The sequence below is a fragment of the Grus americana genome, chromosome 2, assembly GCF_028858705.1.
Source record: "Grus americana isolate bGruAme1 chromosome 2, bGruAme1.mat, whole genome shotgun sequence".
In the NCBI taxonomy this organism is placed as follows: Eukaryota; Metazoa; Chordata; class Aves; order Gruiformes; family Gruidae; genus Grus; species Grus americana.
The window spans coordinates 53,793,080-53,820,242 of record NC_072853.1 but is presented as its reverse complement, the minus strand read 5'-3'; the positions used below and the strand labels follow the sequence as shown (position 1 = coordinate 53,820,242).

General features: G+C 35.9%; 1 protein-coding gene across 5 annotated transcripts in view; it reads right to left on the bottom strand.

The window, feature by feature from the left end:
- SMCHD1 (structural maintenance of chromosomes flexible hinge domain containing 1) overlaps positions 1 to 27,163 on the bottom strand; it is an 84,222-nt gene that overhangs the window by 1,916 nt on the left and 55,143 nt on the right. For 4 of the 5 annotated variants that reach the window (XM_054815611.1, XM_054815612.1, XM_054815614.1 and 1 more), the window contains 17 exons: positions 26,484 to 26,609; positions 22,900 to 22,979; positions 21,224 to 21,381; positions 19,396 to 19,511; positions 18,875 to 18,936; positions 15,563 to 15,650; positions 15,023 to 15,154; positions 13,630 to 13,779; positions 10,018 to 10,144; positions 9,727 to 9,846; positions 8,411 to 8,496; positions 7,247 to 7,369; positions 6,795 to 6,985; positions 5,869 to 5,978; positions 4,429 to 4,499; positions 2,596 to 2,767; positions 423 to 581 (listed from right to left, as the gene is read on the bottom strand). In XM_054815611.1, coding sequence (XP_054671586.1) covers positions 423 to 581; positions 2,596 to 2,767; positions 4,429 to 4,499; positions 5,869 to 5,978; positions 6,795 to 6,985; positions 7,247 to 7,369; positions 8,411 to 8,496; positions 9,727 to 9,846; positions 10,018 to 10,144; positions 13,630 to 13,779; positions 15,023 to 15,154; positions 15,563 to 15,650; positions 18,875 to 18,936; positions 19,396 to 19,511; positions 21,224 to 21,381; positions 22,900 to 22,979; positions 26,484 to 26,609 — 2,071 coding nt within the window. Of the gene's footprint in view, positions 1 to 422; positions 582 to 2,595; positions 2,768 to 2,791; positions 3,425 to 4,428; positions 4,500 to 5,868; positions 5,979 to 6,794; positions 6,986 to 7,246; positions 7,370 to 8,410; positions 8,497 to 9,726; positions 9,847 to 10,017; positions 10,145 to 13,629; positions 13,780 to 15,022; positions 15,155 to 15,562; positions 15,651 to 18,874; positions 18,937 to 19,395; positions 19,512 to 21,223; positions 21,382 to 22,899; positions 22,980 to 26,483; positions 26,610 to 27,163 lie in introns of those variants that run through there. The other variant, XM_054815615.1, reaches the window with a different exon arrangement.

Here is a 27,163-nt window from a genome sequence, read left to right as displayed (position 1 = left end):
ATTAGGTGTGTTTCTTTTTATAGCCTAATGTTTTGATTGTGTTTCCTTAGCAAAAGCAATTCAGCTCTTTACTACGCAATCATTTCAAAAAGAATGTCAATGTTCTCTACCACTGGGCCAGCCAGACTAACAGTTATATAATCTCATATTAGTGAGATCATAGTTTCATGTTCACATGACACTAACTGGCCACATTTTTATTATATGAACACATTTCAGGGCAGTGCTGGTCTAGGCAATATCCACAGCATCATACTACATATGTTTTTTCTATTCTTTTCCTAAAATGATACATCTCTAAGCCCTTAATTTTAACAATCTTCTTTCATAGTTTGAACTTGTTAGTTTGTAAGAGTAGAATACATCTGGATGCAGTTAACAATTTGTCCTTTAGGACACCAAAATATAATACATTAACCTACCCAATTTCTGTTCTATTAGCTTCAGGCTCTTCTCTTGTTCAGCAAGCTCCTGTTTTTTCTTTTGCATTTCTGGAGTGTTAAGTGACTGCAAATGTAAATCGAGGTCCTTATTCACATTATCAAGTTTCACCACAGCTGCACGGTATTGCTGAAGAAGATCTAATTGAAGAATAAAACAAAAAACCATAAAACAGTAAATAAGCAGTCATTTTGATTTAGAAAGCTACCAAATACAACCAGACAATGTATAAGATTTACAGGAAAACATCTTTCAAAACCACTACTTAAAAAAACCCACCCAAACTTATAGTGGACCAATAGCTGTTCTTAAAATGACTGTAAAGACAGACTGAAAAAAAAAAATCACATCCAATATTTTGATTTCTCTTTTCTTTTTCAGCCTGTATCTTAGATCACAGTAAAGTACCAGTGAACTCTGAAAATGATGTGGCAAACAGCTATTTCTTTAAGACATCTTGTCACTTGTGTGCTCCAAACTAAATTCTCTACCTTTGATGCTATTAAGCATGCTTGTAGTATGTTTTGCTTTTAGTGCTACAAAGCTGAAGCTTGTATTACTGACTTGAATTCTAGTCCACCTTGTGGAACAAGAGAACATTTACTGAGTTTCAATTTGTCCCACCTATAGAAATTTAAACAAGGAGACAGCAGCAGACTCAAGTAAAAAAGGGTATATTTTGCTGACAAATTTTGTTCCTCTTTTAACATAGGAGACAAAGGTTTTTTCTTTGTCCAGGCATTGAATCAGTATGTCAAGTAATAAAGAAAGGGTTCAAGCATGTCAGCCTAGGCTCATTCATTTTACTTTGTGGTGAATATGAGGTAGCTTGCACAAACCTTAACTGAACACTAAATTACCTTACATTTGCCACAGGGCTAAAGTGTTCACGTAGATAGTTACTGCTGACTGACAAAAGGCACTGTAAATTCTTACTACAGTCTATTTTAGAAGTACCTTGTCAGTGTAATCACAGTTTAAATAACTTTTATGCTACAAACATAGAAGAGGAGCAAGTCACAACTAATGTTAAGGCTGAAATTCAGTTCAGAACAAGTCTTGTGTAATGAGGTGCTGTCCTTTACATGGAATTTCACTATTACTTTCTTTTAAATGTCTAGTAACTATGCAAGTGAAATTAAAATGTGTCCTTCTACCATGGTTGTTCCTGTACTAAATTATAGACTATTCCAATTTAATTCACATTGGGTAATAATTGACTTCAACAATTGAAAATGTGTTGATAGAGAAATATAAAGTGTGCTAAAACCAGCATATTTCAGTCTGTAGCTGAAACACTTACTACATTTTTCCTACATGTAATATATTTTTACTGAAATGCCTAGGAAACATCTTTTTAGTCTTTTTTTCTCCCTCAACTGGCCAATGTTAAGTAGTTTGCTCATATATAAGGCTACTCCAATAGGTACATGTGTTTTCCCTCTTTCTCTCGTTCTCCCCCCCACCCCTCTCCATTCACATTTCTAGGAATACTGTCATGGAAAAACTTCATGTCCTTCAATACTTAATTTTCATAAGAACGAACAACCTTATTTGTGAGTAAGACTTTTCAATCAGGTCAGCCGTTACATATAGAAGCTGCCATCTTTTAACTTCATTTATAACCCTTATTCTGAAAGGAAGAATCCAAGCACATAATGAAATGTGAGTTATCCCACAGGAAATAAACAAGGTATAATCTTGTTAGGGAAATAATGTAGAAGATGTTGTGCATGACTGATAAGAAAAGGAATTTTTCTACCACTGCTTCATAGAGCTTACTTGCACAGTAAGAAATTCTAAATTGATGGTGATTCTGGAGAAGAAAGACCTGAAACTTGTTTTTCAAGGATGCTGGAATTTGATCCACTCAAGCATCTCATGCTTGCTGTTTGAGTGATTATCACTGCTTATACTCTTTCTTTAATAAGACTAAGAAAAAGGGGGTATATCTCATTATTATTATTTTTTTCTTTTAGGAAATCTAATAGCTATAAGCTTTTAAGAAAAGGGAAATTCATAAAGAGGACATTGTACAGGTCATATTTCTTAAAATAACTTCATGCTGGTTTTCCTTTTCATATTACATAAGAGAATAACAAAGCAGCAATATAATTTTTGAAGGCTTGTATTTTCATTACTTCATTAACCCACCTATCTGTCCAGATAAAGTAGAGTAAAGTTTTGGCATGGGTGCTCCAAATACCATTCCTCTGAGTTTGTCCATTGGAGGAGCTTTATTCTGAAGGCCTCCAAATTTTCCATTGCTGCGAATCCTGTCTCCTTCCCTAGTCAGCAAAGTAGGGCAATGTGTAATTTTTACAACCTACACAGGTATAAAAAAGTGATACTAAATTAGTAACTCCATGGAAAGTATAAATTTTCAGCAATGCTGTTGTGAAACTTTGTATCTTTCAACCACAATGCAGCCTGTTCTCCAATAAGAACGTATTTTGTGAAATTGTATTTCATGACTTTTGTGTTCAAGTAATAGAATGCATATATTAAACAGTACTGTCGATAATTATGAAGACTGGATTTTGGGGGTATTTTTGTGTCCTAAGATTTTAACAGAACTCTGGAGGCAGAATTTACATCTATACTGGGGAAAAGCTAATTATCAACATATACTACGAAGTAATGGCAATAAACATTAGTGTCGATAAAAAATGTGAGCACTTATTCAGTTATTTGATGAAGAAGGCTTCTTCTTTCCTTTGTTTTTTTTTTTTTTAATGCACAAGATTTAAAGCATCTAAATTCCAAGGGATTTATTTCTTATAATACATTCAATAAAACTTCAGTTGATGAAATTTACCTGTGGTGGGTGACAAACAAATGGGGTGACAGACTAACCAAGTGAAATGACCCAGACCTCATTTTGAGAAATGACCAACATATACAAACTCCTTTTCCTGAACAGACACAGATGGTCAGTCTCTTGACACTGATTAACAACCAAGATCAGACTCTCCTGTTTCTCCTGTTTGATTTTGCAGTAAAAAAAAAAAAAAAATATATACTTTTGCTGAAAGAAACACACAGTTGAAAAATGGTAGCACTTTGTTCACTTGATGGACACTGAGATGGTTATAACACATGATGAAAACTAATGTCAATCATCTGGTTTTTTTACTACGACTATATCCATATTTCTGAGATGCTCTTTGGAAACATTCGACATTCCTTGTTCCCAGGTTACCAGCTAGCAGTAGCCAATAAAAAGGGAACGGAATCCCAGAGTAAAACAGCTGGTCAGGCCCAGAGCAGGAAATCCATGTTGCACTGACTGGGAAAGAATGAAGCAGGCAACCAATTTTAGACACCACCAGAGGTTCCTTGTTAACTTGTTCTCTTAAAAACAACCCTGCAGTACAATTTCCTATACTTCTGGAGAGGAAAAAAATTTAAGAATATCCATTCCCAAGAGCTTAATGTTTAATCTGTACAGTTCTACATTCTTATGCTGAATTATTATTTCAGTTCTAGCAAACTCATAAGCTGAAACAGAAAGTGCCCAGTGTCAGGACTTCCCTCTGAGACTCTTGCCTGCTAAAATGTGTCCCATTAAACCAAAATAAAATGGGTCAGGAAAAGGTCTAGTAAGTTTTACATCAAGATTTTAGCGAATCTGAAATTTCATTACGTGCCTCAGACTCCTGTGTTTTATTATACATACAGGGACTAGGCAAGTACCGAACAATCTGCATTTGAGACTAACAGCAAAATTAAAATATTTATCTTTAAAAACATAGTCCCACACTTCATGGCAACATTCTCATAATGGAATTTGTTGAATGGAGGTAATTTTGTCAGTGCCAATAATAAAGATTTCATTCAGTTTTAAGTGCATCAAGACCTACAGACAGTAAGCACACTTACAGCTAATGTAGCATTAAACTTAGTAATTATTCTAAGTTTGTAATGTATTAAACATGTAGCTATGCAATATATTTGTTTTAAAAAATATCAATAATGGAAACATACCTCTTTTCTGTAATGGTTGGCAGCATCCAAGTTATCTATAATGATAGTGTCACCCAAGAGCATACCAAACACTGAAAAAAAAAAAGTAATTTTTTGAACCGTGAAATTTCTTTTTTTTTAGCTTTGAGAAATCAATCTGAGGCATCATTATCACAGCTTTTCAGATAAGTGCAAGGGAAATAGCATGTACGTGATCTTTTTTCAATGAAATTTTATTCTGAGATTGAGATAAATATGCAATCTTCTGTTTTCATCAAAGAATTAATAAAGAAAAAAATTTAGTATGTTTGATTGCTTTATGGCATAATTGACTGTATTTTCCAAAGTACTCTCTTGATATCTTAAATTTATGAAGACACACATAATAAAATCACAAGTTTTAGGAAATTACATAAATGATAATTTTTTAAGTCCTCCTTGAATGGTGTTCTTGTTTTCTTAATAGGTTTCTTGATATTCAATGGGTTATCAAAGAAAAAACAACAACATTCCTAGGCTCTCTCTGATGTTCCAATTGATTTTAAGACCTTTCTTCTGCTAATAAAAGTGTTCTGTACAAAGTCTAACTTGATGTAGCCTTGCATGAGAACCAAGCAATGTGGTTTTTAAATTCCCCAGTAGAAGTAATAGTGTATCTGCTAATGAGGAACACAAAGAAGAATTTATAGGTTCAAGTTTCTGACAATATCTAACTTTCTGAAAATAAACTGGACTAAAAATTATTTTTTATTAACAGTAGAGAGGAGCATTTCAGTACTGGGAAGATCTGAAGTAAAATGGAAAAACTTATAGAACTAATTACAGATTCCAACTCTCAATATAAAGGAGTAGGTCTACTTAAATTAAGAAAAGGAGTGTAGGAAAAGGTAGGCTCTGCTACATTGTTAGAGTAAGCAAGAGCATGATGGTTCCCTACACTGAAATCTACATAAAACCTGAAAGCTTATTCTTACTGTAACTATTTAAGTATAACATATATAGTCATGTACAGTTCAGTCTAAGTATACATAAATCCATGCATTACACATTTTTGAGAGGAAAAGGACTGGTAAAGCAGCCTAAAAAAAGGGCAGTAACTTTTGCAATATGAAAATATAAAACTAATATCATGATTGTCAGTTTCTGCTTACGTGAGCTTGAGAATAAGAAAATGCTGCAATAATTTAAAAAAGAAAAAACCTCTAGTTTATATAGTAGAGAAAACAAAAATAGGACAACAAGCAGAAGAGAGTGGTCATTGCTGAAATTTTCACAACTGTTGCTTGCAAGTACTTAACACTAATTTCATCCTCTTTTTACCAGCAGGCCTCACGAGGAATGTACACTGGTATTTACAAGTGTCTCAGTGAAGATTACCAACTGGGTTATGATTTGTGATGTTTCTGTATTTTATTTGTTAAAAAGAAAGAAGTTATCAACAATTTCTTTAATATAATTTACCTGTTTGACAATGCTCTACATTATCTGGAAATGTTAACAAATCTCTGGCAAATACAGGATTTCCAATAGGTCTGAAGAAGATTTTTCCATTTCTTAAGTGAGGTAAAGGCCTAGTTAAAGAAAGGGAAGAGTGAGGGAGAAGAAAAGAAGAGAAAAAAGTAATTTGTCCTTATTTCATTATTGCTTCTGACAATCTGGTCAGAAATCTCAAACTGAATTGATTGCATCTGAACACTTCCACACTAGGTGCTAAATGATCCCAACATTATCTGAAATGCCAGTTATATTAAAGATGCTTTGGTGAAACACTAACTTGTAATGAAACATATATCCAACAAATTCATATGACTAATTTTACAGACAAGTTTTAATACACTATTTTATAAAACCTGAGATTTTGGACCTTATAAATACATCTGCACATCAGATCCTTTCTAAAAGGCATTCTTTATGATATTAGCAGTCATCTTCATAAGCAAATCATTTTCAGACACAGAATTATTATATTCTCTTTTATCTTCCAGGAAACCAGAACTGCAGAATGAATTTCTATTACTACAGAAGATTTTAGGGAAGGTACTCTGGAACTGGATTTTTAAAAATGTTAGAATTTGATGTGAAGCAATAGAATTATTTAAAACAAGTTCCTGCTCTAGAAAACACATAGAAATAAAGAAAAAAGACAGATTGTCTTCTCTTTTTAAGACAAAAATCCTATTACATAAAGAACAACACACAGTTAAAGATACAAGGCTAGGATTTCAGCTGACATTTGAAATGACATTACAGTTGCTGTAATTATGAAGCCAGAAATTTTATACTTCAAATCTTTAATAGAAGTTAAGTTTAAAAAAGAAATTAGACAAAAAAAGAAAGTTGAAGAAGTATGTAATACAAATGCAGAAGTTTCATTGTTTATTCTCTACCTGTTCCAATCAGGGAGTGTCTTCTTGTAAATAGAATCAAGGGGTAATACTTGCTGTCGACCTTGAGTTTCATCGAAAATAGAACGAGCAGCTTCAGTAGTCAGTGTGACTACACAGTCCATATCGCTTGCCAAATGCCAAGAGATAACTTTTGCTGCTTCGTTATCCTCAATTTGTGCTAAATGTGCAATCTGTACCAAAGAAGTTAGAACAGTCAAAACAGAAGGCAAGACCACCTCCCCTAATCACAGTCATCCTGCAACATCAGACGTTTAATTCCCTTATTAATGGCTCTGTTAGAAGAGCTGGTCATCTGATGAGTTGAGAATGCTATCTTCTTAATACTCCTCAAAAATTACTTGTGTATTTGGTTGGCTAATTTTTCATCACTACCACTTCCTGGAATCAACAAAACTCATTTGAAGGCTCTCTAAGAAAAAAAAAAACCTTACCTTGCCTAAAATATCCTGGTTGCCTTTTGGATAGTTTGGGAGCGTACAAGTTCGCCGTGGCTGTTTCAGTACTCCTTCTTGATCCAACATCTTTTGTTTTGTAAGAGAATCCACATACTGAAGCTGAGAATTAAATTTTAAAGTTAGCAAGCATGTATCATTGGGCCGAGCTGCAGAAGTAGTTACTTTACTTGTTGTCAATCAAGTTCCTAAAAAAAATATTCAATAATCTGAAATAGACTCTTAATATATAGGGGACCACTGCATATAATCTCAGAGGAGAGTAAAAGGAGGCACACTGCAATTGTGACCATGAACTTTTTTATTAGTACTTTTTTTTTTTAAAGAGACTTTCAAGGAGCTTTTTGTGAAGAGCTACCACAGCTTGATCAAAGCCAAAGGTGAAGAAAGTGTAAATCAGTAGGAAAAGGCAATCAGAAATCTACAAAAAGAAACCATTTTAGAAGGGGACTATGTCCAGGCCTGAAAAATTTAGCCAGCAGGGGAAACCTGGGTATCATGACTGCAGAATGTCTATAATTTAGTTTTACTGATTTGTGATTAATGACTGGAACACTCGTTTTTATTTGATATAAAGATAACTGGTAATTTACTTTTTTCCCCCAAAATGTTAGTAGTTTGAAAAGTTTCTTTAAAATATAACTGGATCTCTATGGGAAATTAGCAATGGGGTACATTGTCCTGAATCTTTCAAATTGACTTTTACATCAGTTTTGGCAATAACATATGAAATTCACTAATTCTCTCAAGTGTTTTCTTTTGGTCTACTAATGCCAGAATACATCCAGCGTATATTGATCAGCCTGCAAAAACCCATTATTAAAACTAGCAGTACCAGTAACACAAGTGGTAACCTTAGCAGAAAGGCGAAAGCAATGTCAGGATATAAAGGAGAAATTTGTCTTAGTTTTCTAGCAGTTCCTTTAAGAGATAGTTACACTAGCAGAACAGAAAAAAAAAAAAATCTTAAATTTAGTGTTGATCCACAAATTGTCCTTATGGTTTAAATTTTCAGTATTTCAGTAACAGGTTCTTCTGTATATACCAGTGAGATTCAATAATGATATATAAAGATATAAATTTCACATTAAGATTAGATTTATTTTTAAGATGTTATGGAGTTCAGTAAGAAACAAGCCGTACTGTGTTTGTCTGTGGTAATTCTATTTGGTGTTTTTTCAGTTCATTCTTCAGTTGAGTTTCTCTTGTTTCAGCTTCTTTAACTTGACCTGAAACCAAGAAAATCAAAGAGTAAGGAAAATATTAGAAAGCAACTGAACATTTCTTACAGAATTTTTTACAACTTTTCAGAATCATGCCACCCACAGCTGATGGTATCTACTTCTCAATTTCAGCACAGAATACCAGGATTTGTCCAGAAAGATCTTGTGATCTGTCCAGCTTCTAAGCAATTTCAGCAGCTGCCATATCCTTCAGCTTCAGGAAGCAGTGGAGCTAGTCCTTGGATCAGTTTGAGAATGTAAGCTCCTTCTTTTCATCCTCAATAATCTTTGCAAATGGTTTTCCAACAGGCAAAACGGCAAGAGGGAAGGGAAGAGTGGCAGCTGGCACTACTCTCTTTTGTCTCTTATATGGGACACCACTTTCTCGACACTGTCTCCTCAACTCTCATGTATGAACTGAAGCAATTTTGAAAACACATGAGTAAACAGGCAAATTGCTTCCCACTCTCTCTATTCAAACAGGTTTATATTTGGAAATATAAAGCATCTTGTAATTCCAGCATGCTTTATTCACATTTAGTGATTACTTAAAATGAAAATTTAAAATGCATATATTAAAGCAAACCTTCTGATCAACAGACAGGATGATTCAAACAAAAAATAATGCAAAGAAAACGTTTCCTTCATTTCTTCCATTCCCTTAAACAACTGCCCTCACATTGCTTTGCTGTTTAACAGACTTTATAAAGGATTACGTTTGCTGACAAATGTAGAGATAAACAATGAATAGCTACACAAGACTTTTGAATAAGGTACACAGGGTCAAATGTAGGGGGGAAAAAGTAACATTTTGAAAATGTAAGACTAACTTTTTGAAAGAGGATTATCTATAGTTTATTCCCTAAAATAGTTTTTAGGCAACTGTTGAACGGATGAGATGGATGAGCATTCATATACCCATTGCAAAGATGGGAGTGCAAGGCAGTCGTGGAAAAAAAGAATCAGACCACCAGCCTCAATGTTTTACTCCTCCTTTTGACAGTTCTGACATAAGACATTCTACCTCAAATCAAGACCCTTTATAGGTAGGTCCATCCAAATAAATAGATGCTTCCCTGCTAATGCAAAGATATACTCCCTTCCACTCCCTTCTAATTACTGTATCTCATGATTTCAATACTGATTTTTCTCTCCCTCTCTATATTCTCGAAGTTATTAAAGGAAAAAAAAAGTTAAATTGACAGGAAATTTATTTACATATTTGATTGAACTTACATTTCATTTCAGTTACAAGCTGATTAGTAGTATCAAACCAATTTCTGTAAACACTTATGGACTGAGATAATTGGTCTCTCTCCCTTGTAAGTGTTGCCATCTGTTGCTGCTTCTTGAAATCTACAGAAATAAATATATATATATTTTTAGAAGAAAATGCAGTAACAAACTTAGTTGGTTTAAACATCAGCAAAAATCTATTAAGCTATTACACAGTTCTGAATAAGTATTATAAACCTAATAAACCTGGTTGTAAGAAAAAGCAAGCATTTTAGAGTTACTGAAACATACCATTGTAAAACATAAATGACAGACGGTATGGTTCCAAAGGTTTTTTCAAAGCTGGCAGATCTGGCTCAAATACAAGAACATATTCAGTGCTATCTCTTCCAGGACTGTTTTCAGCCAGCACTAGATTCTAATAAAACAAACAAACGCACACACACATAAGTTTATGTTCACAGTTGAGATAATACACAAAATAAAATAAACATTCTTCAGCTACTGAATCTTAGAAAGTTACCTAACACATGATGTCTATACAATTTTACAACAATTTTAAGTATTGGCTTGGAAATGCCTTTTATACCTAATACAAAAAAAGGAAAATACAAAGATTTAGCAGTAATTATTTTGTTATTTAAGAATTAAGGTTGACATTTTACCTGTTTTAAGAGTCTTATTATTTTTGGCTATATATTTTCTTTAAGAGACATATGCTCAGAAAAAAAATTACTATCTGCACTGTCCCATAAGCAAGATTTCCTCAGACGTGCTTCATTCAGCATGTGAACAAATGCAAACGGAACATTAAAAAGAAAGACCCAATGCATAATCACAGAGAAAGAAAAACAAACTATTCCCAGTGCTGAGTTAAAGTTACTGCTGTTACCATGGAAGTAGACAGCAGGTCCCAAATGAATGAACAATACATATCCAAAAACTAACATGAACATCCCATTTCTTATCAATTCCTTATGGAAAAGACAAACTAAATCCTTTGCCTTTCTTTACAAACACAGGAAATATTATAAAACCATAAAGAATGGTAAACAGAAATAAAATTAGTATAGGTAATATCTAAATGTGCTGTTACTTTGGGAAAGGTATCATGCATAAAATGAATAATGCTTATAATAAAACTCATACTGTTTCCACCTTTAACATGTAGAAATTGCTACTCAACTGGCCAAATCAAGAGAGAGGTGGTTGCAGCCTAAAAGAAGAGATAGATATATAACCTTCAAAGATAGTCTTCATGGCTTTCAAAAATATTGCAGCTACATAAGAAAAAAAAGTTTAATCAGGAGAAGTCTGTAGTGGAAATATCTTTTCCTTAGAAAATTTACACTAATAAAAATCTAAACATTTTCCTTCATTAAACAAATTTAGTATTCCTGAACCTCAGTGTAAGGGTAAACATGTCAGATTATCAGCTTCATTACATTGATGCTAATTGCACATGATGATATTTATAAACAAGATGGAACAATTTAAAGATATTTAAATAAACATTAGTGTGTCCCCTCCCCATTACTAGTCATATGAAAAGTACATTGCATCACAACTAACAAATCCTTTCCACATGAGTTTTGTGTGTTGTCTGAAGTCAGAGAACTCAGTATAAACTAGACAACTGAAAACTGCCTGAAGAGGGGAAGAAATAACAGGATTCACCGAAATGGAATTAGTCCAGATAAAAGACTAGGGAACACAAGTTAGTTTCAAAAGCAGTAGGATCTCATCAGATCACAGTAATGAGAAAACATAAGAATGCAAACCTCATCCCCTCAACAAACCAGGAATATATAAATAGAAAGAAAAAGCATCTGCTTACAAAAAACCAAAACACACCAAACAAAAAACCCCACCATACCCCAAATGTGCCTTGCCCCTCACTTCCCCCCGCCCACGTTACATAGGTTGTCAGCTTAGTCACTGAAGCAAGACTGGAGTATTTAGGCTCAACAATGGCTCAACAACAGGTTACTGGTACATGGAGATAAAAAAACCCTGTTATGTCTGCATCCGTGAAGACTCTGAGAAATTATCCAGTAATTTTATCTGAATTATCACAGTCCACTCTATGGGGTTATTATTCCCCTCAACAGTATGAAATTTTAAACATCTACTGAAATTTCTACCACAGGTGTAAATGCAAGATTTGTGGAGAAAAGCACTATTTTATAAGACCAGCGGTTATTGCTGACCTTTAACCTATACTTTTGCACTTTTCCCCACCCCACCTGCCCAAGAAAAATGTGTTCACAAACGATTTATTATTCCTGAAACATCGTTGGGGAACAAGAGAAACAAGGGAAACAGAGTGCACCATAAATCAATTAGTATATTAATTTCATCTGATACCTCTTCAGTCCATGCATTTTATTTTTCTGGCTTGTTTTTCATACATATTTTGTCACTTTTCCTTATGGATCAGAGTAGACCAGAGTTAGACAGACTGATCAGTGAAAAGTGTCTACCCATGTTAACTGGATGTTTCTGTCCTTGACTGTTATTGACAGAGAATTATTTATGCTGTGTCAATAAGTTTCATCTATGTAGTTCCATAAAAGTAGCTGATGTACTGAATAAAATATATTATGAAGAAGTTTGTATGTAGGATCTGTAGATTTTAGTGATTCTACTGGGGTTTGATTGTGGTGATTTTGAAGATGTACTGGGAGATTTTGTATTTGTTGCTACGGTAGTGTCTGCCTCCACCTGGCACACACTGGTGCTGGTCTGCTGGGAAGCTGCTTCCAATGAATGCGTTAGAAGAGGTAGCTGTGAAAATTTCTTTAAAAAGTTTGATCCTCCTTCAGTACACCTTCTAACTGTTTGGAGATTTCCATAGATTTCAGGCTAGTAAAATACATGACAACGAGAGGAACCAAATGAAGCAGGGGTATACTTTTGCTCTACAATTCTTATACGGTACTTTAGCAACTTAAAATGGGTATTATATAGATTCTATTTTTTTTTAACCACGTGAATAGTCCTATTGACTGAAATTCTCTGTAGGCTTTTAAGAGAGATATTATGACCATTCCACCCAAAATAAGTGTGTCACTCTACACTCAGCTGAGGCTTTTTTTTTTTCCCCCAACAGTTTCTGGTTTTGGGCATGTACAGGTTTTAACTTGTGTCTTTTACATTATACTTTGTAACAACTGTCACAAATGGGACTCACAGGTTTTAAAAATTAAATCCCTATTTGTTGAAGAAAAAGTGACTGTGATGACATGAGTAGAACATGCAGTACTTTCATAGACATGCATGATGCTACAGCCAGAGATTCAAGCTGGCATTTTTAACAGTTAAGGGCACTAATGACTGAAATAACGTGTAAAGAGCAGCAGCAGTTTTATCTTTAATTCTTCAAACGAGGATAGGATGCCTCTCTGCAAAGTATATATAAGCCCAGCTAGCTTGAGAAAATGTAAAGATAATCTGGTAAAATTTAATTATGTATATATGAAGAGGTCAGACTAAATGATCTTACGATATTACAGCCAGATAGTTCTATAAATAAAACCATAAAATACTGCTAATATTAATGGTTTAACTACAAATTGTTGAAGTGTTATTTTACTTGTGAAATTCAAACGGAGAAAAGACTTATGCTGGGTCCCCACTGTATGTCCCAGTCTCTTGACCTGTTGAACGTACTTGTAAGCTTCCCTCACTTGGAAAGGATAACCAGTTTAAAGAATGTCTTTTCTGAAAATCAGCAGCCAGAGAAGAAATGATTTATCTACTTATCAGTAAGGGAAGGCTATGATACATGCTAACCCTCCACAAACCACGACGAAGTGTAAGACCAACTTTGAAACTGTAGGAAAATAGATCTTATTAGATCCATTGCTCATGGAGCTAACTGTGTATTTCAGTTACACTTACAATTTCAGCTGATCCTCTGTCAAATGGAAACTCAATTGTACTGACTTTCTCCTGAAACTGCGGGATCTCTGTATCATCTTCATTAGGGCTCTTAATTTTGGCTCTTATTTTGCCAACTAGATCAATTCCAGTATGGTTGTTGTATTCATCCTGTAAGTTAAAAAGACAAAAAAGTTAGTTTGGAACATGAACTGAAATACATAAGTAATCCATTTATACACTGCATTGGGCTTATGTGCCCAGGCGCTGGCAGCAAGGGCTGCAGGCCGGCCCCTGTGAGGAGCGGGCTGGGCTGCCCAGTGCCAGACACAGCCGGTTCCAGCCGGCTCCAACCCATCCGCTGCAGCACATGGCTGAGCCCCGCAACAAAGGTGGTTGTGCCTCTCGGAAAACATAGTTAAGAAAGGGCAAAAATGCACGGTGAGGGGGGCGGGCGGGAGAAGCAGAGAGAACACCAAGGTGAGAGAAGAAGGGGGAAAGGTGCTCCAGGTGCCACAGCAGAAATTCCCCTGCAGCCCACGGGGAGACCATGGTGAAGCAGATATTTCCCTGCAGCCCATGAAGGACCACAGTGGAACAGATACCCACATAGCAGGAGCCCATACTAGAGCAGGTGGGTATTTCCTGAAGGACTGCAGCCTATGGAGAGGGCTCACACTGGAGCAGTTCATGAAGGACTGCAGCCCATGGAGGGACCCACACTAGAGCAGGGAAACTGTGAGGAGGAAGGAGCAGTAGAGAGGAGCTGTTATGGACTGACCACCACCCCTGTTCCCCATCCCCCTCTGCCGCTTGGGGAAGGGTGGAGGAGTCTGGAGCAAAGCTGAGCCTTGAAAGGGTGGGGCAGAAGGTGTTGCTTTCCTGGTTTTGTCTTTGTTCCTCACTGCTCAAATCTATTTTAATTGGCGATAAGTTAAATTAATTTTCCACAAGTCAAGTCTGTTTTGCCAATGGCAGTAACTGTTAAGTGATCTCCCTGTATCCCTGTAAACGTTTAAAGTTCAGGAAACCTTATTTGTTTTAATACAATACTTCTAAGAGAAACCGTGTCCTGGAATAATAATACGGAGAGAAACATCGGCGGAGGTGGGATGGGGCAGTGTGTGCGTGTCCATCCCCCCCATAATCTATTCTTGAAACATTCTTTTCCTGTGGCAACACAAAATGCATTTCAATTGAGATGCCTGACAGCAATGATTGCACTTTTTAGTTTTGGCCATCTGTATGTAAATAAAACAAGATGCACCTGTCTTATACTGGAAATCACTGATTTACATCTTTTTTGTGAAGTTAACCTGCAAAGAGACAGCAGCAGTGCCTTACAGCAAAATTCAACATATTTTTAGCAGTCACATATTTCCCTAATTATGATTTTGTATTAAAGTATAGTTACCATTACATGGAGGTATAAATCCTTCACCAGTGTACGGCTAGTAAGGGTTCGAACATTGGAAACTGCTGGAGTAGCTGGTAAAGAATCAGGTAACAAGCGTACAGGGTCATTAGGTACAACTTCAACTATAATCTAGCAGAAAAAGGAGGAAGAATAAAATAAAACAAAACAAAATAAAGACTGATATAATTCACTGCAATTCACCTGCACACATGGGTTGCTCAACAAGTACTGAAACAAATGCATGTGAAATTTACTGACTCTTGAAATAAATTAGGATGACCATAAAACAGTTCTACTAGGTTGCAAATTATGCAGCTGTTATTCCACAAAATTTCTGCTTAGTTATAAAAGCAAAACCGTATTTTGATTATCAACAGTTTAAAAGCAGCAACTATCAAAAATAAAAATACAATTGTTTTTGCGAAGTTTGCAAGTGAAAGTATTTGCATTCTGAATCTACAAAGTATCATAATATTTCTCCCAGATGATTCTGTATTACATTTTCTTGGCTACATGTAATTAATTATAGATTCAAACCTGGTCACTGCTGAGCATATTTGTCTTATCCATTGCAAAGGTAAACTGGATACTGTAAGTGCCCACTCTCTCTGGAACCATTTTATCCCTAAATAAATCAAAAACAAAACCCAAGCAAAAGCAAGTCAATTTTAAAGTGACAAGTATGTAAGTATGCAAGCAAATCAAATTCCAAGCAGTCCATCAAAATAGTTAGAAAGTCCTGTTAAGGCATGACGTATTTTAGTACTCCTCCATAACACTCCTCCTTCAGCAAGAACATGATGACAGTTTCTCAAGAACTAGAATGAGGCTTTTGGAAACACGGATGAGCAAAGTTTCATAGAAATCATAGAATGGTTAGGGTTGGAAGGGACCTTAAAGACCATCTAGTTCTAACCCCCTGCTGTGGGCAGGGACACCCTCCACTAGACCACATTGCCCAAAGCCTCATCCAACCTGGCCTTGAACACTTCCAGGGATGGGGCCTCCACAACCTCTCTGGACAACCTGTTCCAGTACCTCACCACTCTGACAGTAAAGAATTTCTTTCTAACATCTAATCTAAATCGACCCTCCTTCAGCTTTCCTCCAAGGGTTTGTCTCTACCAGCTGACAGGAAGTTTGTCATGGCCTTATTCAGAAATCTGCAAGTCTATACCATTTCACTTCCCATTCAATGAATTTTCAGAAAGCTACTGAAACAGAGCATAGAGATGTTGACATCTGCAACAACAACAAACTCTCTCCAAATTTAATCATCTGGCTTGTATTTATGTAAAATCCAAGTAGTCAATTCCTTCTTACTCAGAAGGCGTACAAAGTTGGGTAACTTGGACCTGTGGCCAAGGTTGAGTATAGTGAGAGAGAAAAGAGTTTTCATTCTACTTCACAGCGTTCCAGAGTGCAGACTACTGGCAAAGAACCTCTAACATCAAAATAGGAAGGGAAGACAGACACCTATGCTGCTGCTGCTATAAACAGAACTTCACCCAGCAAGGAAGGCCACACAGCATCTGCAAGGCTGCTGTGGTGTTTAACAAGGGACAGCAGTGACTTATGAATGCTTAGAAACTTTTGAGGAAATGCAAACAGTCTCTAACCAAGATTTAGATATTTCTCTGAGAGGATGACTTGTGGCACTCTTGAATTGGTTAATGACATTTTTATTTTCAACATACAGCATTTTATCTGTTTTGTCAATAACATTAAGCAATTTGTTTCCTCTTTTTTTGTTTGGGAAAGAGTAAGATGCAAGATTCCCTGGAATGCTTAACTTGTTAAAAACAAAATCCCAAAGCTTTACCTATTTCTAGAATGGACCATGACTTCTCCTTTTTGTATTTCACATAGAGTAGGGACAATTCTACCTTCTTTTCTCCGTTTTATCTAGGTTAAGGCTTAAAGTAGTATCTGCCTTGTCAGGATGCATTAAAAAAACTGAGCTGTAAATAATCTGCTAAGGATCTCGTGGCTGAACACCATCTAACCAGACATATGCTTTAGAAAAAGAAGAAATTGCACAATTGTTACAAAAGTTGTTAAGACTGCATAATAGCATCCATGTTACTGATTGGCATTAAATAGAGGAAAACCATCTGTGACTGTGCCAAGGACAGGAAAACTTGAGAGAAACCAGGTGGTAGACAGTGATGCCACAGACACTGCATCAATGAGTAATATGTACTTTACTACAAGGGCTGCTAATAGGTAGTCTCTACCAACTCTCCGCTCTTTCAAACTTCTAAAAAGGTTGGGAGTTTTAATTCTGGACATTTGTGGACAACTAGTACAGTACAAGTACCAAAGTCCATATTCAACTCTCTGTAGGTTAGTTTATATCACACTGACCACCATAGTGCTTTTCAGAGGAGAACATTTATTACCATGACTACACATTGGCACATTCATTCTAGTTTTCTTTTTCTGGAGGTACAAATACATGATGCAGAGTGCCTTGTTTTGATAATGTTTTAGGGAGTTCTTATGTTTTAACTAGACCTATAACTAAGAGTTTCTTAGAATGACCAAGGTCACAGAAATGCACCTCATACTTGGTGCAAGTCTGCAGTGATCCTTGGTTTCCGGAGAAGTTCATTCCATAAGCTTGGACTAGCCACACAGAAAGCTCTGCTCTGTTAAAAGCAAAACTGCACCCTTATCTGGGAGTCGTCTTTTGCTATAGCTGCCAAACTCAGCCTCAGAAGGCTGTGGAATCTTGAGAGCCTTCAAGGTAAAGACAGATCTTGGGAATGATACAAAAAGCCATGCTTAAATAGTTTAAGAGATTAGTTGTAACCTCTTAAATGAAAAAGCCTTCACATACAAATACATTACATTGCTGTACACCATCTGAGAGGCCAAAAAGACTGAATAAACAAAGGTCATATCAGCTGCCTTCCCAGATGGGACAGTTTCCTGGCTGCATATGACAGCGGGAATTACAGATGGAGGTACATTTGCTCTGCATATCAAGCTGGGTCAGAACTCTGGATTTGAGCCTCAGCTAACTTGCTTCCCAAGAAAAAAAAAAGTGTCAAAGACTTAATGTTTAATGCTCTTAAACCTCTTAAAGTGCTGCTACTCAGATGCTCCTGGAATCTTGGACATAGCTGAGCTGCAACAGCCTCTGTTCCTCTGATGCAGGAACCAGGATCAGCTGTGCAACAGTGGTATCTGCTGCATCACGGTGATCCTAAAGCCTGCTTTCCAAAAGCAGAAGGCAAGTCTGTTCCTAGGAGGCAAGTGCTTGAATTGACAGCCAGTAAGTACCACAACTATTTAATGGCTCCCATAGCATGCCTGTCAGGAATAGATGTGGAAAGAATGTGGAAGTCAGTCACCAGCTTATGATGAACTCTAGTTCTGCTGCCTGTCATCTAAGACAACATCTCTGAATAAGTAACCCAAGGAAAGACCACTAAACTGACAGGGCCAACGTCATGGTTCAGGATTAACGCACAGCTACATAAGATATTAAATCAGAATTAAGTCCTCTTTGTCCAGTCTGCAGTTCTACAGCAGCTGAATGTAACACGGAAAAGAATTAAGGAATGTTACTAGACAAGTGACAAGCAGATGATGTAGTCCCTTCATTGCTATATTAGACTCTTTTCTCTCTACTCTCAGATTAAACAAATGTCAGATGTGTATAGAGAAGAATTCAATCTTCACGTTCACTGCACCTTGCTCGTATCTTATACCATTCCATAGAACTGTATCATACTAATTCTATAACAGATTGTTATTATCAAAACCTAAAACTCTTGATTCTATTTCACACTATGTATTTTGTACAGTAAGATGCATGAGTAATTGTAAATGCTGCTATACCTGAAGTAAAAGAAGCCATCTTCCTTGTCATCTTTCACTTTACTACAGCTAAATGTTGTAACCTGAAAAGAAAGATGCAAAAAATTTAATGCAATATATTGAAAGTTAAAGTACCTTACCTGTAATATGCTATCAAGTTTTAATGATTTGCAGTACTGATAGCATACAGTAATTCAATGAGATCACCTATAATTTAGATGCTTGTTTCATATTCTTAATTCTCAGCATCTTTTCTTTGCAAAATTCAGAGTGCCAACTTTTAATAGTCTCCCAGCTATTAGTTAGCTTCTGGAAAGCAGTAGCATTGTTGTCCTTATTATAGCCTTGACATCTGAACAGTCTGACAACTTGTAACAGGACAGATATTGATAAACAAATATGACTGGTATGTAATACTTGTTATTTAAAATCCAGAACAGGATATTCATCTAAGTTAAATGAAGGAAAGCTGCTACTACAAATATGTTTGTCCTATGCTGACATTTTGATATCCATTTTGAAAATGCATTTTGATGACTTACATCAATTGGTATCCTAGTTCCGCTGCTCTGTGCTTCCCACATTTTCATAGAAATCCGTGCTGGATTAATATTTTTAATGATGTTGTCATCTTCAGAAAGAACACTAACCATAAAATCTGTGCAATGAAAGACAATTTTTTTTCAAGATTATTTTTATTCAGAATTAAGAACAACAAACTCCATGAATTTCTGTGTCTCCCTCATATCAAGAGGAAAACCACACAAAACCCACATTCCAAACAGAACCCAAAACCCAAAAAATTTAAAACCAGATATGGAAAACCTGCTCTCCCTAGCCCTGTAATGAGATCAGGTAACAACCCTTAGAAAAAACCCCCACCTACTTTATCCAATGACTGCTTTACCCTTCTTCTAGTTGAAAATCTGACTTTGACACTATGGTTACAGGTGGATTTCAAGCATGTAAGTGAAGCTGCACTGTCCATGCAGAACTGAATTTTGCACTTTAAGGAAGGACTGTGCTTTGAGGTGTATGAAAAATTCAGGCATGACTGTTGCCAACATTACAATGTCTGCCCTCAGGTGTACCTCACTTCACCAGTAAATCCAATAATTAGGATGTTAATTAAACATGAGGAAATAAATTCATAAGGAATTTAATATCTAATTTTATATCAAAATTTAATGTCATATATACTATGTTATCTCCTGAAGAAGCTGTTTACTTCTCTTCTTCTCAAGACATGGTTGATTTATACTACATACTACATTTGAAAAAGGTCTGTTTGGCAGGGGGGTTGGAACTAGATGATCTTTAAAAGGTTCCTTCCAACCCAAACCACTCTGTGATTCTATGTTTCTATAGTATGCTTCATCTAGGCAAAACTAAAATACCTTGTGAATTTAGTCAAGTTCGTAACACTGCATGGAGTATTTTAAAGAACAAAAACTTCTTTCCATAAAAATGTTGGTTCATCAAGTTATGACAGTATAATTACTATCTTTGAATATGAACATTCTTTGGTCAAGAAACAAGCCCCTCACACCATAGACCTCATACTTGTGGGAGGTACTCTGCTTCTCAACTCCTAATACTACAAATAAATCCTTTTTGTCCTGAGATTTTAATAGATGTTGCAGGTATTTCATACAGGCTTGGGATATAACAAATGGATTTGTATGAAGCAAGTTTTCTGATTTGTTTTGTCACCTGTGAGAGATGTTTATCATCTGGAAATCTAGAAATATTTACAAAGGAGTACAGAGAATAGATGGGGAAAAATTCTGAAATCACACTATGAAACAGCAATAGTTTCTTTTATGACTCAGCAGCCTTAGTTAGAAAGCAAAGATCATCCTTTTGTGAGAGAATACAGCAAGACAGAAAAATATTTTGTACTGTCCTTGGTGTACTTCTGATCACTTTTTGGTTCCTCTTGGCTCACAGTTGCTCTATAATTTCATGGCTACCTCCTTTATTACTACTCCACAGAAAAAGAAATGAGGGAAAACGTGTGAACTAGCTCAGATCATCTTTTGGGAAAATCAAAAACTGAAATATGGTATTTCACTAAGGTCAGAGAAAAGATTCTGTAGTTTTACCATTTATAGACAAAGCCAATAATTCAGAACAAATAAATAAGAGGTCTTTTGAAATGCTTTCCAAAGATGATGTACATATCTCTTCTCTCCCAAGTGTTACAGAGGCATCTCAGATATAGCTGTTACAAAGAACTGAGACAAAACAGAAAAAAAAACCCCAAAACAACCAACCAAAAAACTGAACAAGAGAATCATCAAAATAGTTTTTCTTAGGTTTACAAAGCTCTTGAGTAATTGATTTCCACAAAAGAATCCTTATACTTACCAGGGAAGGTACCTCCTGCTGGAAAAGAAGCATTTTTGTCATATTTAACATTCAAGCGGACAGGTTTCTCAGGATCAGGCATGACACTGAATGTGATTATAGGACAATCTAATGTGGTCTTGTTGTATGAGGCTTTAAGCTGTAAAGTGTGCTCTCCCCTGAAATATACAGAAATCATAAAAATGGTTATAAAATCTCTCTTCTGAAAAGACAATTTTCAACAGACTGCAAGTCTGAATTATGTACATGAAAGCATGATAAAAAATCTAAAAATTATCAGTAGCAAAGGGAAGAAAAAATGGAAGTGTTAATGCAAAGTTAGACAAGTAAAATCATACGTTTAAGCTATTCTTAAGATATTAGCTTATTACATTTAAATTTGCTTTATTATTCATTAGTCTGATCATGTTTCATTGCCTGTCTGTAAGACACTAGCAACTTCATCTTTAAGTTGCAGAAGACAGTAAGGTGAAAAGCAAGCACAGCTACTGAAAACGCTGTCTGAGGAACATTCTGCTTTGACAGTTTCCAAAGAGTGAATCTGCATGCAACTCACTTGCAATGCACTTTGCTAGATGTATATAATGACTTCATTGCTATGGAATAACAGTATTAAAAACCTGAAATTTTAGTTTTTAAACAGAACTGGGAATACGACATTTAACTGCATAGAAGCTGTACTCCCCAGCCAGTTTTGATTATGCTGTAAAACATAGGATGTTACCACCGAGCACACCTGTTCCTAACCTCCAGCAATACACTGATAACTAATAGTCATCATCCTTCTACCAAGATGCAGGCATTATAAATACACTGAGGACCATCAACAGCATTTAAAATAGATTTTTTTCCAAATGCAAAATAATATTACAGGTCAAATCCTGCAGATATGAATGCAAAGATATTAACTGCCATAAAATACTTCAAAAGTTTAAGAACAAGCACCTGTTGCTACTTGCTAAGCTACCTAAAGCCAACCTTGTCTTGCAAGAAAAGCTCAGGGATACAAGGAGTGGGTAGCAGAACTGTGAACATGAGGATGATACAGAAATAATGAACTTGAAAAGTCAGATGGGACATGTGAGTGTAAGGGAAGCCAGGGTGACTGACATGAAGAAGCAGGAGCCACAGGACGCACGTCTGCAGGAAATGAGACTTCATTTGTTCTATTGCAAAGAAGAAAAAATAAATTTTTTTTTTTTTTTTAATTCTTTTGGACACTTTACCTAATCCTTTAAACTAATTGTTAGCACCCTGAGGAAGTGGGGTTACAACACTCCTAAACTGTGTTCCTACTTTGAAAGCATAGCATCTGGATCTGGTCACCCAAAGCCTGTACATTTCAAACATTTTAAGTGGTTTATGACACCATCTGCAGTAGGTACAGGTTGACAATTATAAGCTCTGTTTTACCATGACCAGAACAAACAGAATGCAGAAAATTAGAGCAGCAGCTTCTCAGAAGACCAAAAGAAGCAGCTATTGAATTTTATTTAGTTAAGCACTTAATTTCTTAAAGCTCACTATCTAGCCTTCCACCAGCCTATAAATAATAAATGTTTGACCTTAGCTCTAGATTAATTCTTGTAAGTACTTTATGAAATGCGCAGCTCAAATACATCTAGCAAGCGACATTTCAGAATTCAAAATTTTTCCATATAGTTTTCACTACTTACCTAGGTGCATGAATACTAATAACTCCCAGGTTAGCCCTACCATTTTCATCTGTTTTATGTTGCTGGTTTGAAGGAACAATCTGTCAAAAAAAATATTTTTTATTCTTTCAATGAAACAAAAGGAGTATCAAGTCTTAGATTAAAATTTATATCTCATTTGCCTGCATACTGTCTTTCCATTTGAGCAATAGCTTCTTTGTATTTTTGCACTCTAAATTAGGGAAAGATACACTGTTATGAATACAATATTAAGAGGTTGCAGAATTTTCTCTGCCAGTTTTTGAAGACAATCTCTTTATCTGAATTAGGATATTTTTGTTCATTAATATGTTCAAATACTTCATTAATGTTATTTCTTTAATTGCTACTGATGCTATCATGTCATCCATAGCACACGTTAATCTGAGTCTATTTTCAGATTCTAAAACCTTCTACAAACTATTTATTCTCTTTTACAGTGTTTCTCCAGAGAAACTCTGCACAGAGATTCACAGGTAGCAAAAATTAAAGAATGATACAACCGGAGTAAAAACAACTAAAACATCTGTGTGTCTCTACCCCTTCCCCCATTCTAGTTCCACTGCCAAAAATGTAAGAGTGCTAGATAATCTACAGAAAAGTGTTATGACAAACTTAAGTTACCAAAACTTAATGACAAACAAGAACTAACCTCTATACCGTAAGATGTGGCATTTAATCAAATGCTAATAATTATAGGTACCTTCTTATCAGTGTTGTTTTAGGATAACAACACAGATGCCTTATACATCTATTTACCTAGCACATTAATTAGGTCTAACTCTAAGTCCTTTGAAGTCAATGGAAATTCCACTGTTGACTTAAAGGCTAAAATTCCATTGTTAGAAAGTAACTCCTCTTTAACTCACTGTGTTCTACAAAGTGTGCACCCTGTTTTGCTGCAGTTACTTCCCTGGCACTGAAAGCGAAATCTTACAATTGGCAGTACCATTAAGTCATGCTTGCCTTTACACATTAAATGGCAGAGAAGCTATCACTTCACTTTCCTCACCAGCCATAACTTTTTGAAAGTACAGACACCAGTACAGCAGATAGAGAATGTCTATCCTCTTATAGAAACAGGTGTGACTCAAAGAATACTAATACACTTTTAAAGTAAGCAGAAGATATTTCTTCTACAAATGTGTGTGCACACTGCCTTAGCCTTACCTAAGAAATATCTTGTCAGTGTATCAAAAGAACCTCAGATAGTAGCTTTAAAGTTTGGAGGACACCAAAGGACGCCACAGATACATTCTGAGTTCTTCTGTAATGAATTCCTCTCTAGCAAGGGAAATCAGCTTTTTCATTGATGATATAATGCAACAATGTGGAAAAATGTTTGTCATTATCTGAATAGTGTTTGGCATGAAATTGCTTTCCCTTTGCTATTTCAGCACAAATTTCAGGAGACTAAGTGTCTAGTGTCCACTTACACAAAACCAATGTTTTTGGAGTACTTGAAGTGTGCAATCTTCTTCCAAAACTATTTTCTTTCAAAAAAATATCAAGTCAGTAAGTTAAAAGAAACTACTTTAGGAAAAAAAATTGTGCAAAGTTGGTTCATAATGGATTTGCTATGGGAGGCATGAATTTATCCTACCGTGTCACTAGAGAAAGGCAATGGCAAAAAATGCGTGCTTAATGGTTCAAATGAAGGCAGCATTGTAAAGATAGACTAAGAAATACCAAGAAAATTGTCAGACATTTCATAAACTCTCCTGAAGAGTATATTCAACTCAACAAAATAAATCTGTATTTTAAATTGTTGTACGTCACAGAATGGAAAGCTTTCCTTTTTACAGAAAACAGTGCTTTGTGCATTTCCACTACTGAGTTGCACGTAAGAGTTCAGAGTGTTTCTGTTCAGCCATACTAATTTAGTTTTGAACCTGTAAGATAGAGAATGGAGCACAGGAAATGCATGCTGCAACCACAGAATATCAGGCCTAGGAGACTTAGGGGATGGGATGTGAAATATAGACAGACAGCTTATCTGAGAACTTCAGTTCCCAGAAGCTTCTTTCCTTTGGGAGACTGTGCATACAACCTATTTGAAATGCCAAGGCAAGACAGTTCTCTAAAGAGGTTCTCCAACATAGCCATGAATACCGATCTGATGTCTGTTCAGCAAATATGCAGTTGGTTGCTCTGCTAATGTATGAAAATAACGCTTAGAAACGATACTGGTGTTAAGCTCTAGTAGAGCACACTGTACTAAACACATTATAACAGTGATCCACCTTGGCTTTCAGAACACTTTCTCCTGGACACATGCCACTTGGATAAAGTGCATGCAGATGCTCTAAGACATGCTGCTGGTCCTCCCTGAAGGAAGGTACAATATCTGAAAAGACAGAGTATGCCACCACATCTCTTCTATCAGGCAGCACAACTACACAGTGTTACTGTCAAGGTTGTATGTTCTCTCATAAACAACATAACTGGAAGCCCTAAGGACTTGCCATCATAAAGGCAGTAGTTGGGACAAACAAAAAAACCCCCAAACTGTGAGGCAGGCTTCTACAGCAAGAGATTCAAAAGAGCCACAAGAAAAATGTTCATGATATTGGAATTTCTTTTTTTACCGTAAATTCTTTATAAAAATAAGTACTAGTAGCACAGTTAAATTGGGGGAAAGGTGAGACTGTGGCACAGTTCTTGAGGTGCGAGCAAAAGAAAGTTCTTGGCTGCTGTGTGTTCTGAGAGAACTGAGGAACCCGAATGCATGGCAAGTGGGAACAAAAAGGGAACGAGACCAGCCCTGCAGGAAAAAGTGTCATGTCCAGAGGTGGATGAATATATCCTGTATTGATAATGTACACATTCGATGTAACAGTCACTGCACCAACAGTTAGGAACGTTTGTTTTTTTTTTCCCCCCCAATAGCAAGAACTGAAATTTTAATGAATGGAGTATTCTGTCAAACTCCTTTCTTCGTACTGACCAATGTGCAGACCATCTGACACTTATACCTCACTCATGGAAAGGACAGTAACCACTTAAATTTGGGTTAGATTTGCATCCTTGTTGTTTTAATTTGGTTTATACTGCCAAAGCTTTTCACAGGGATAGTCAAGTAGGAAGCAAACTTGTTGACTATCTTTATGTACAGACCATAAGTCATATATTAAGGAACCACAGTCAAAGAACCACCAGATAAAAATGATTTGGTTGCCAGTTTGGACCATATAACCATTATTATTGTTATTATTATTATTCAGTAAATTACCTCAGATAAAGTGGGGGATGGGGTGGTGTGGATGCAGAATTTGGAAAAAAGCACAGTAGAAGATCCAGAATTTATACTAATTACACTTGGACACTGTACTATAGGAATTTTGTTTTATTTGTGATTGTTATAATGAAAGGGAGCTGAGCAATGTGTCCTGGGAACCGTTTACATTAGTCGTTGACAATATTATTATGAGGTTAATTACGCTTTTGTGCCCTTCCAATATTTTATTCACTTTTCAAAAAATGTCTTGAAAATGAAGAAGATAAGGTAGACATGACAACAAAAATTTCATGTTAAACAAAGTTCACATAATAAGGTCTATGCTTACCTTTAAGTTGTTACTCTTTGTAAGGCTGATTTTGATGTTAGGTTCAGGAGTTGGATTTCCCCACTGATCACACAGCTGAACAATAAGGGGCTTCTGCAATTCTCTACCATTAATCACTGCAACAGGCTGGAAGAGATACAAATGCATTATACTATTCTGTTCTAGGTATATCAGACATTCATAGCAAGTCAAGAATTCCCAGAACAATAGTGTCTGCTTTTTCTATACTACTTGCCTCCCATAACAGCCAGACCATGACAAAATTGTAAAACTCCAGGAAGGTACCTCTAGAGCTTTTTCCATTTACACTCTCTTGTCATTGTAAAACGCACTGCTTGAACTGAATTGCATGTGTTACTCATGTTGATGTGACTAAACAGAAGGACATGCTTCTGAAGAGGGTTATCAAACAGTTTCATTCCTATAGAAAGAGCGAACAGCCTAAAATTTTTATCTTCTGATATACCCTGACAACTTTCTAGAGAGTAAAAATAGTTACGACACTCCCTGAACCTTTTGTTCCACTTTTTTCTTCAATAACTTCCTTCTCCTTTTTGCCAACACAATCTTTATTCCTGTTCTCTACTTAGAGATCCAATTTTCTTTTACCTGCTTCCACTCTCCTATTTTGCTTTCTGTTGCAACTTCAGAACTATCACTTGAATAGTCAAAGTAAACAT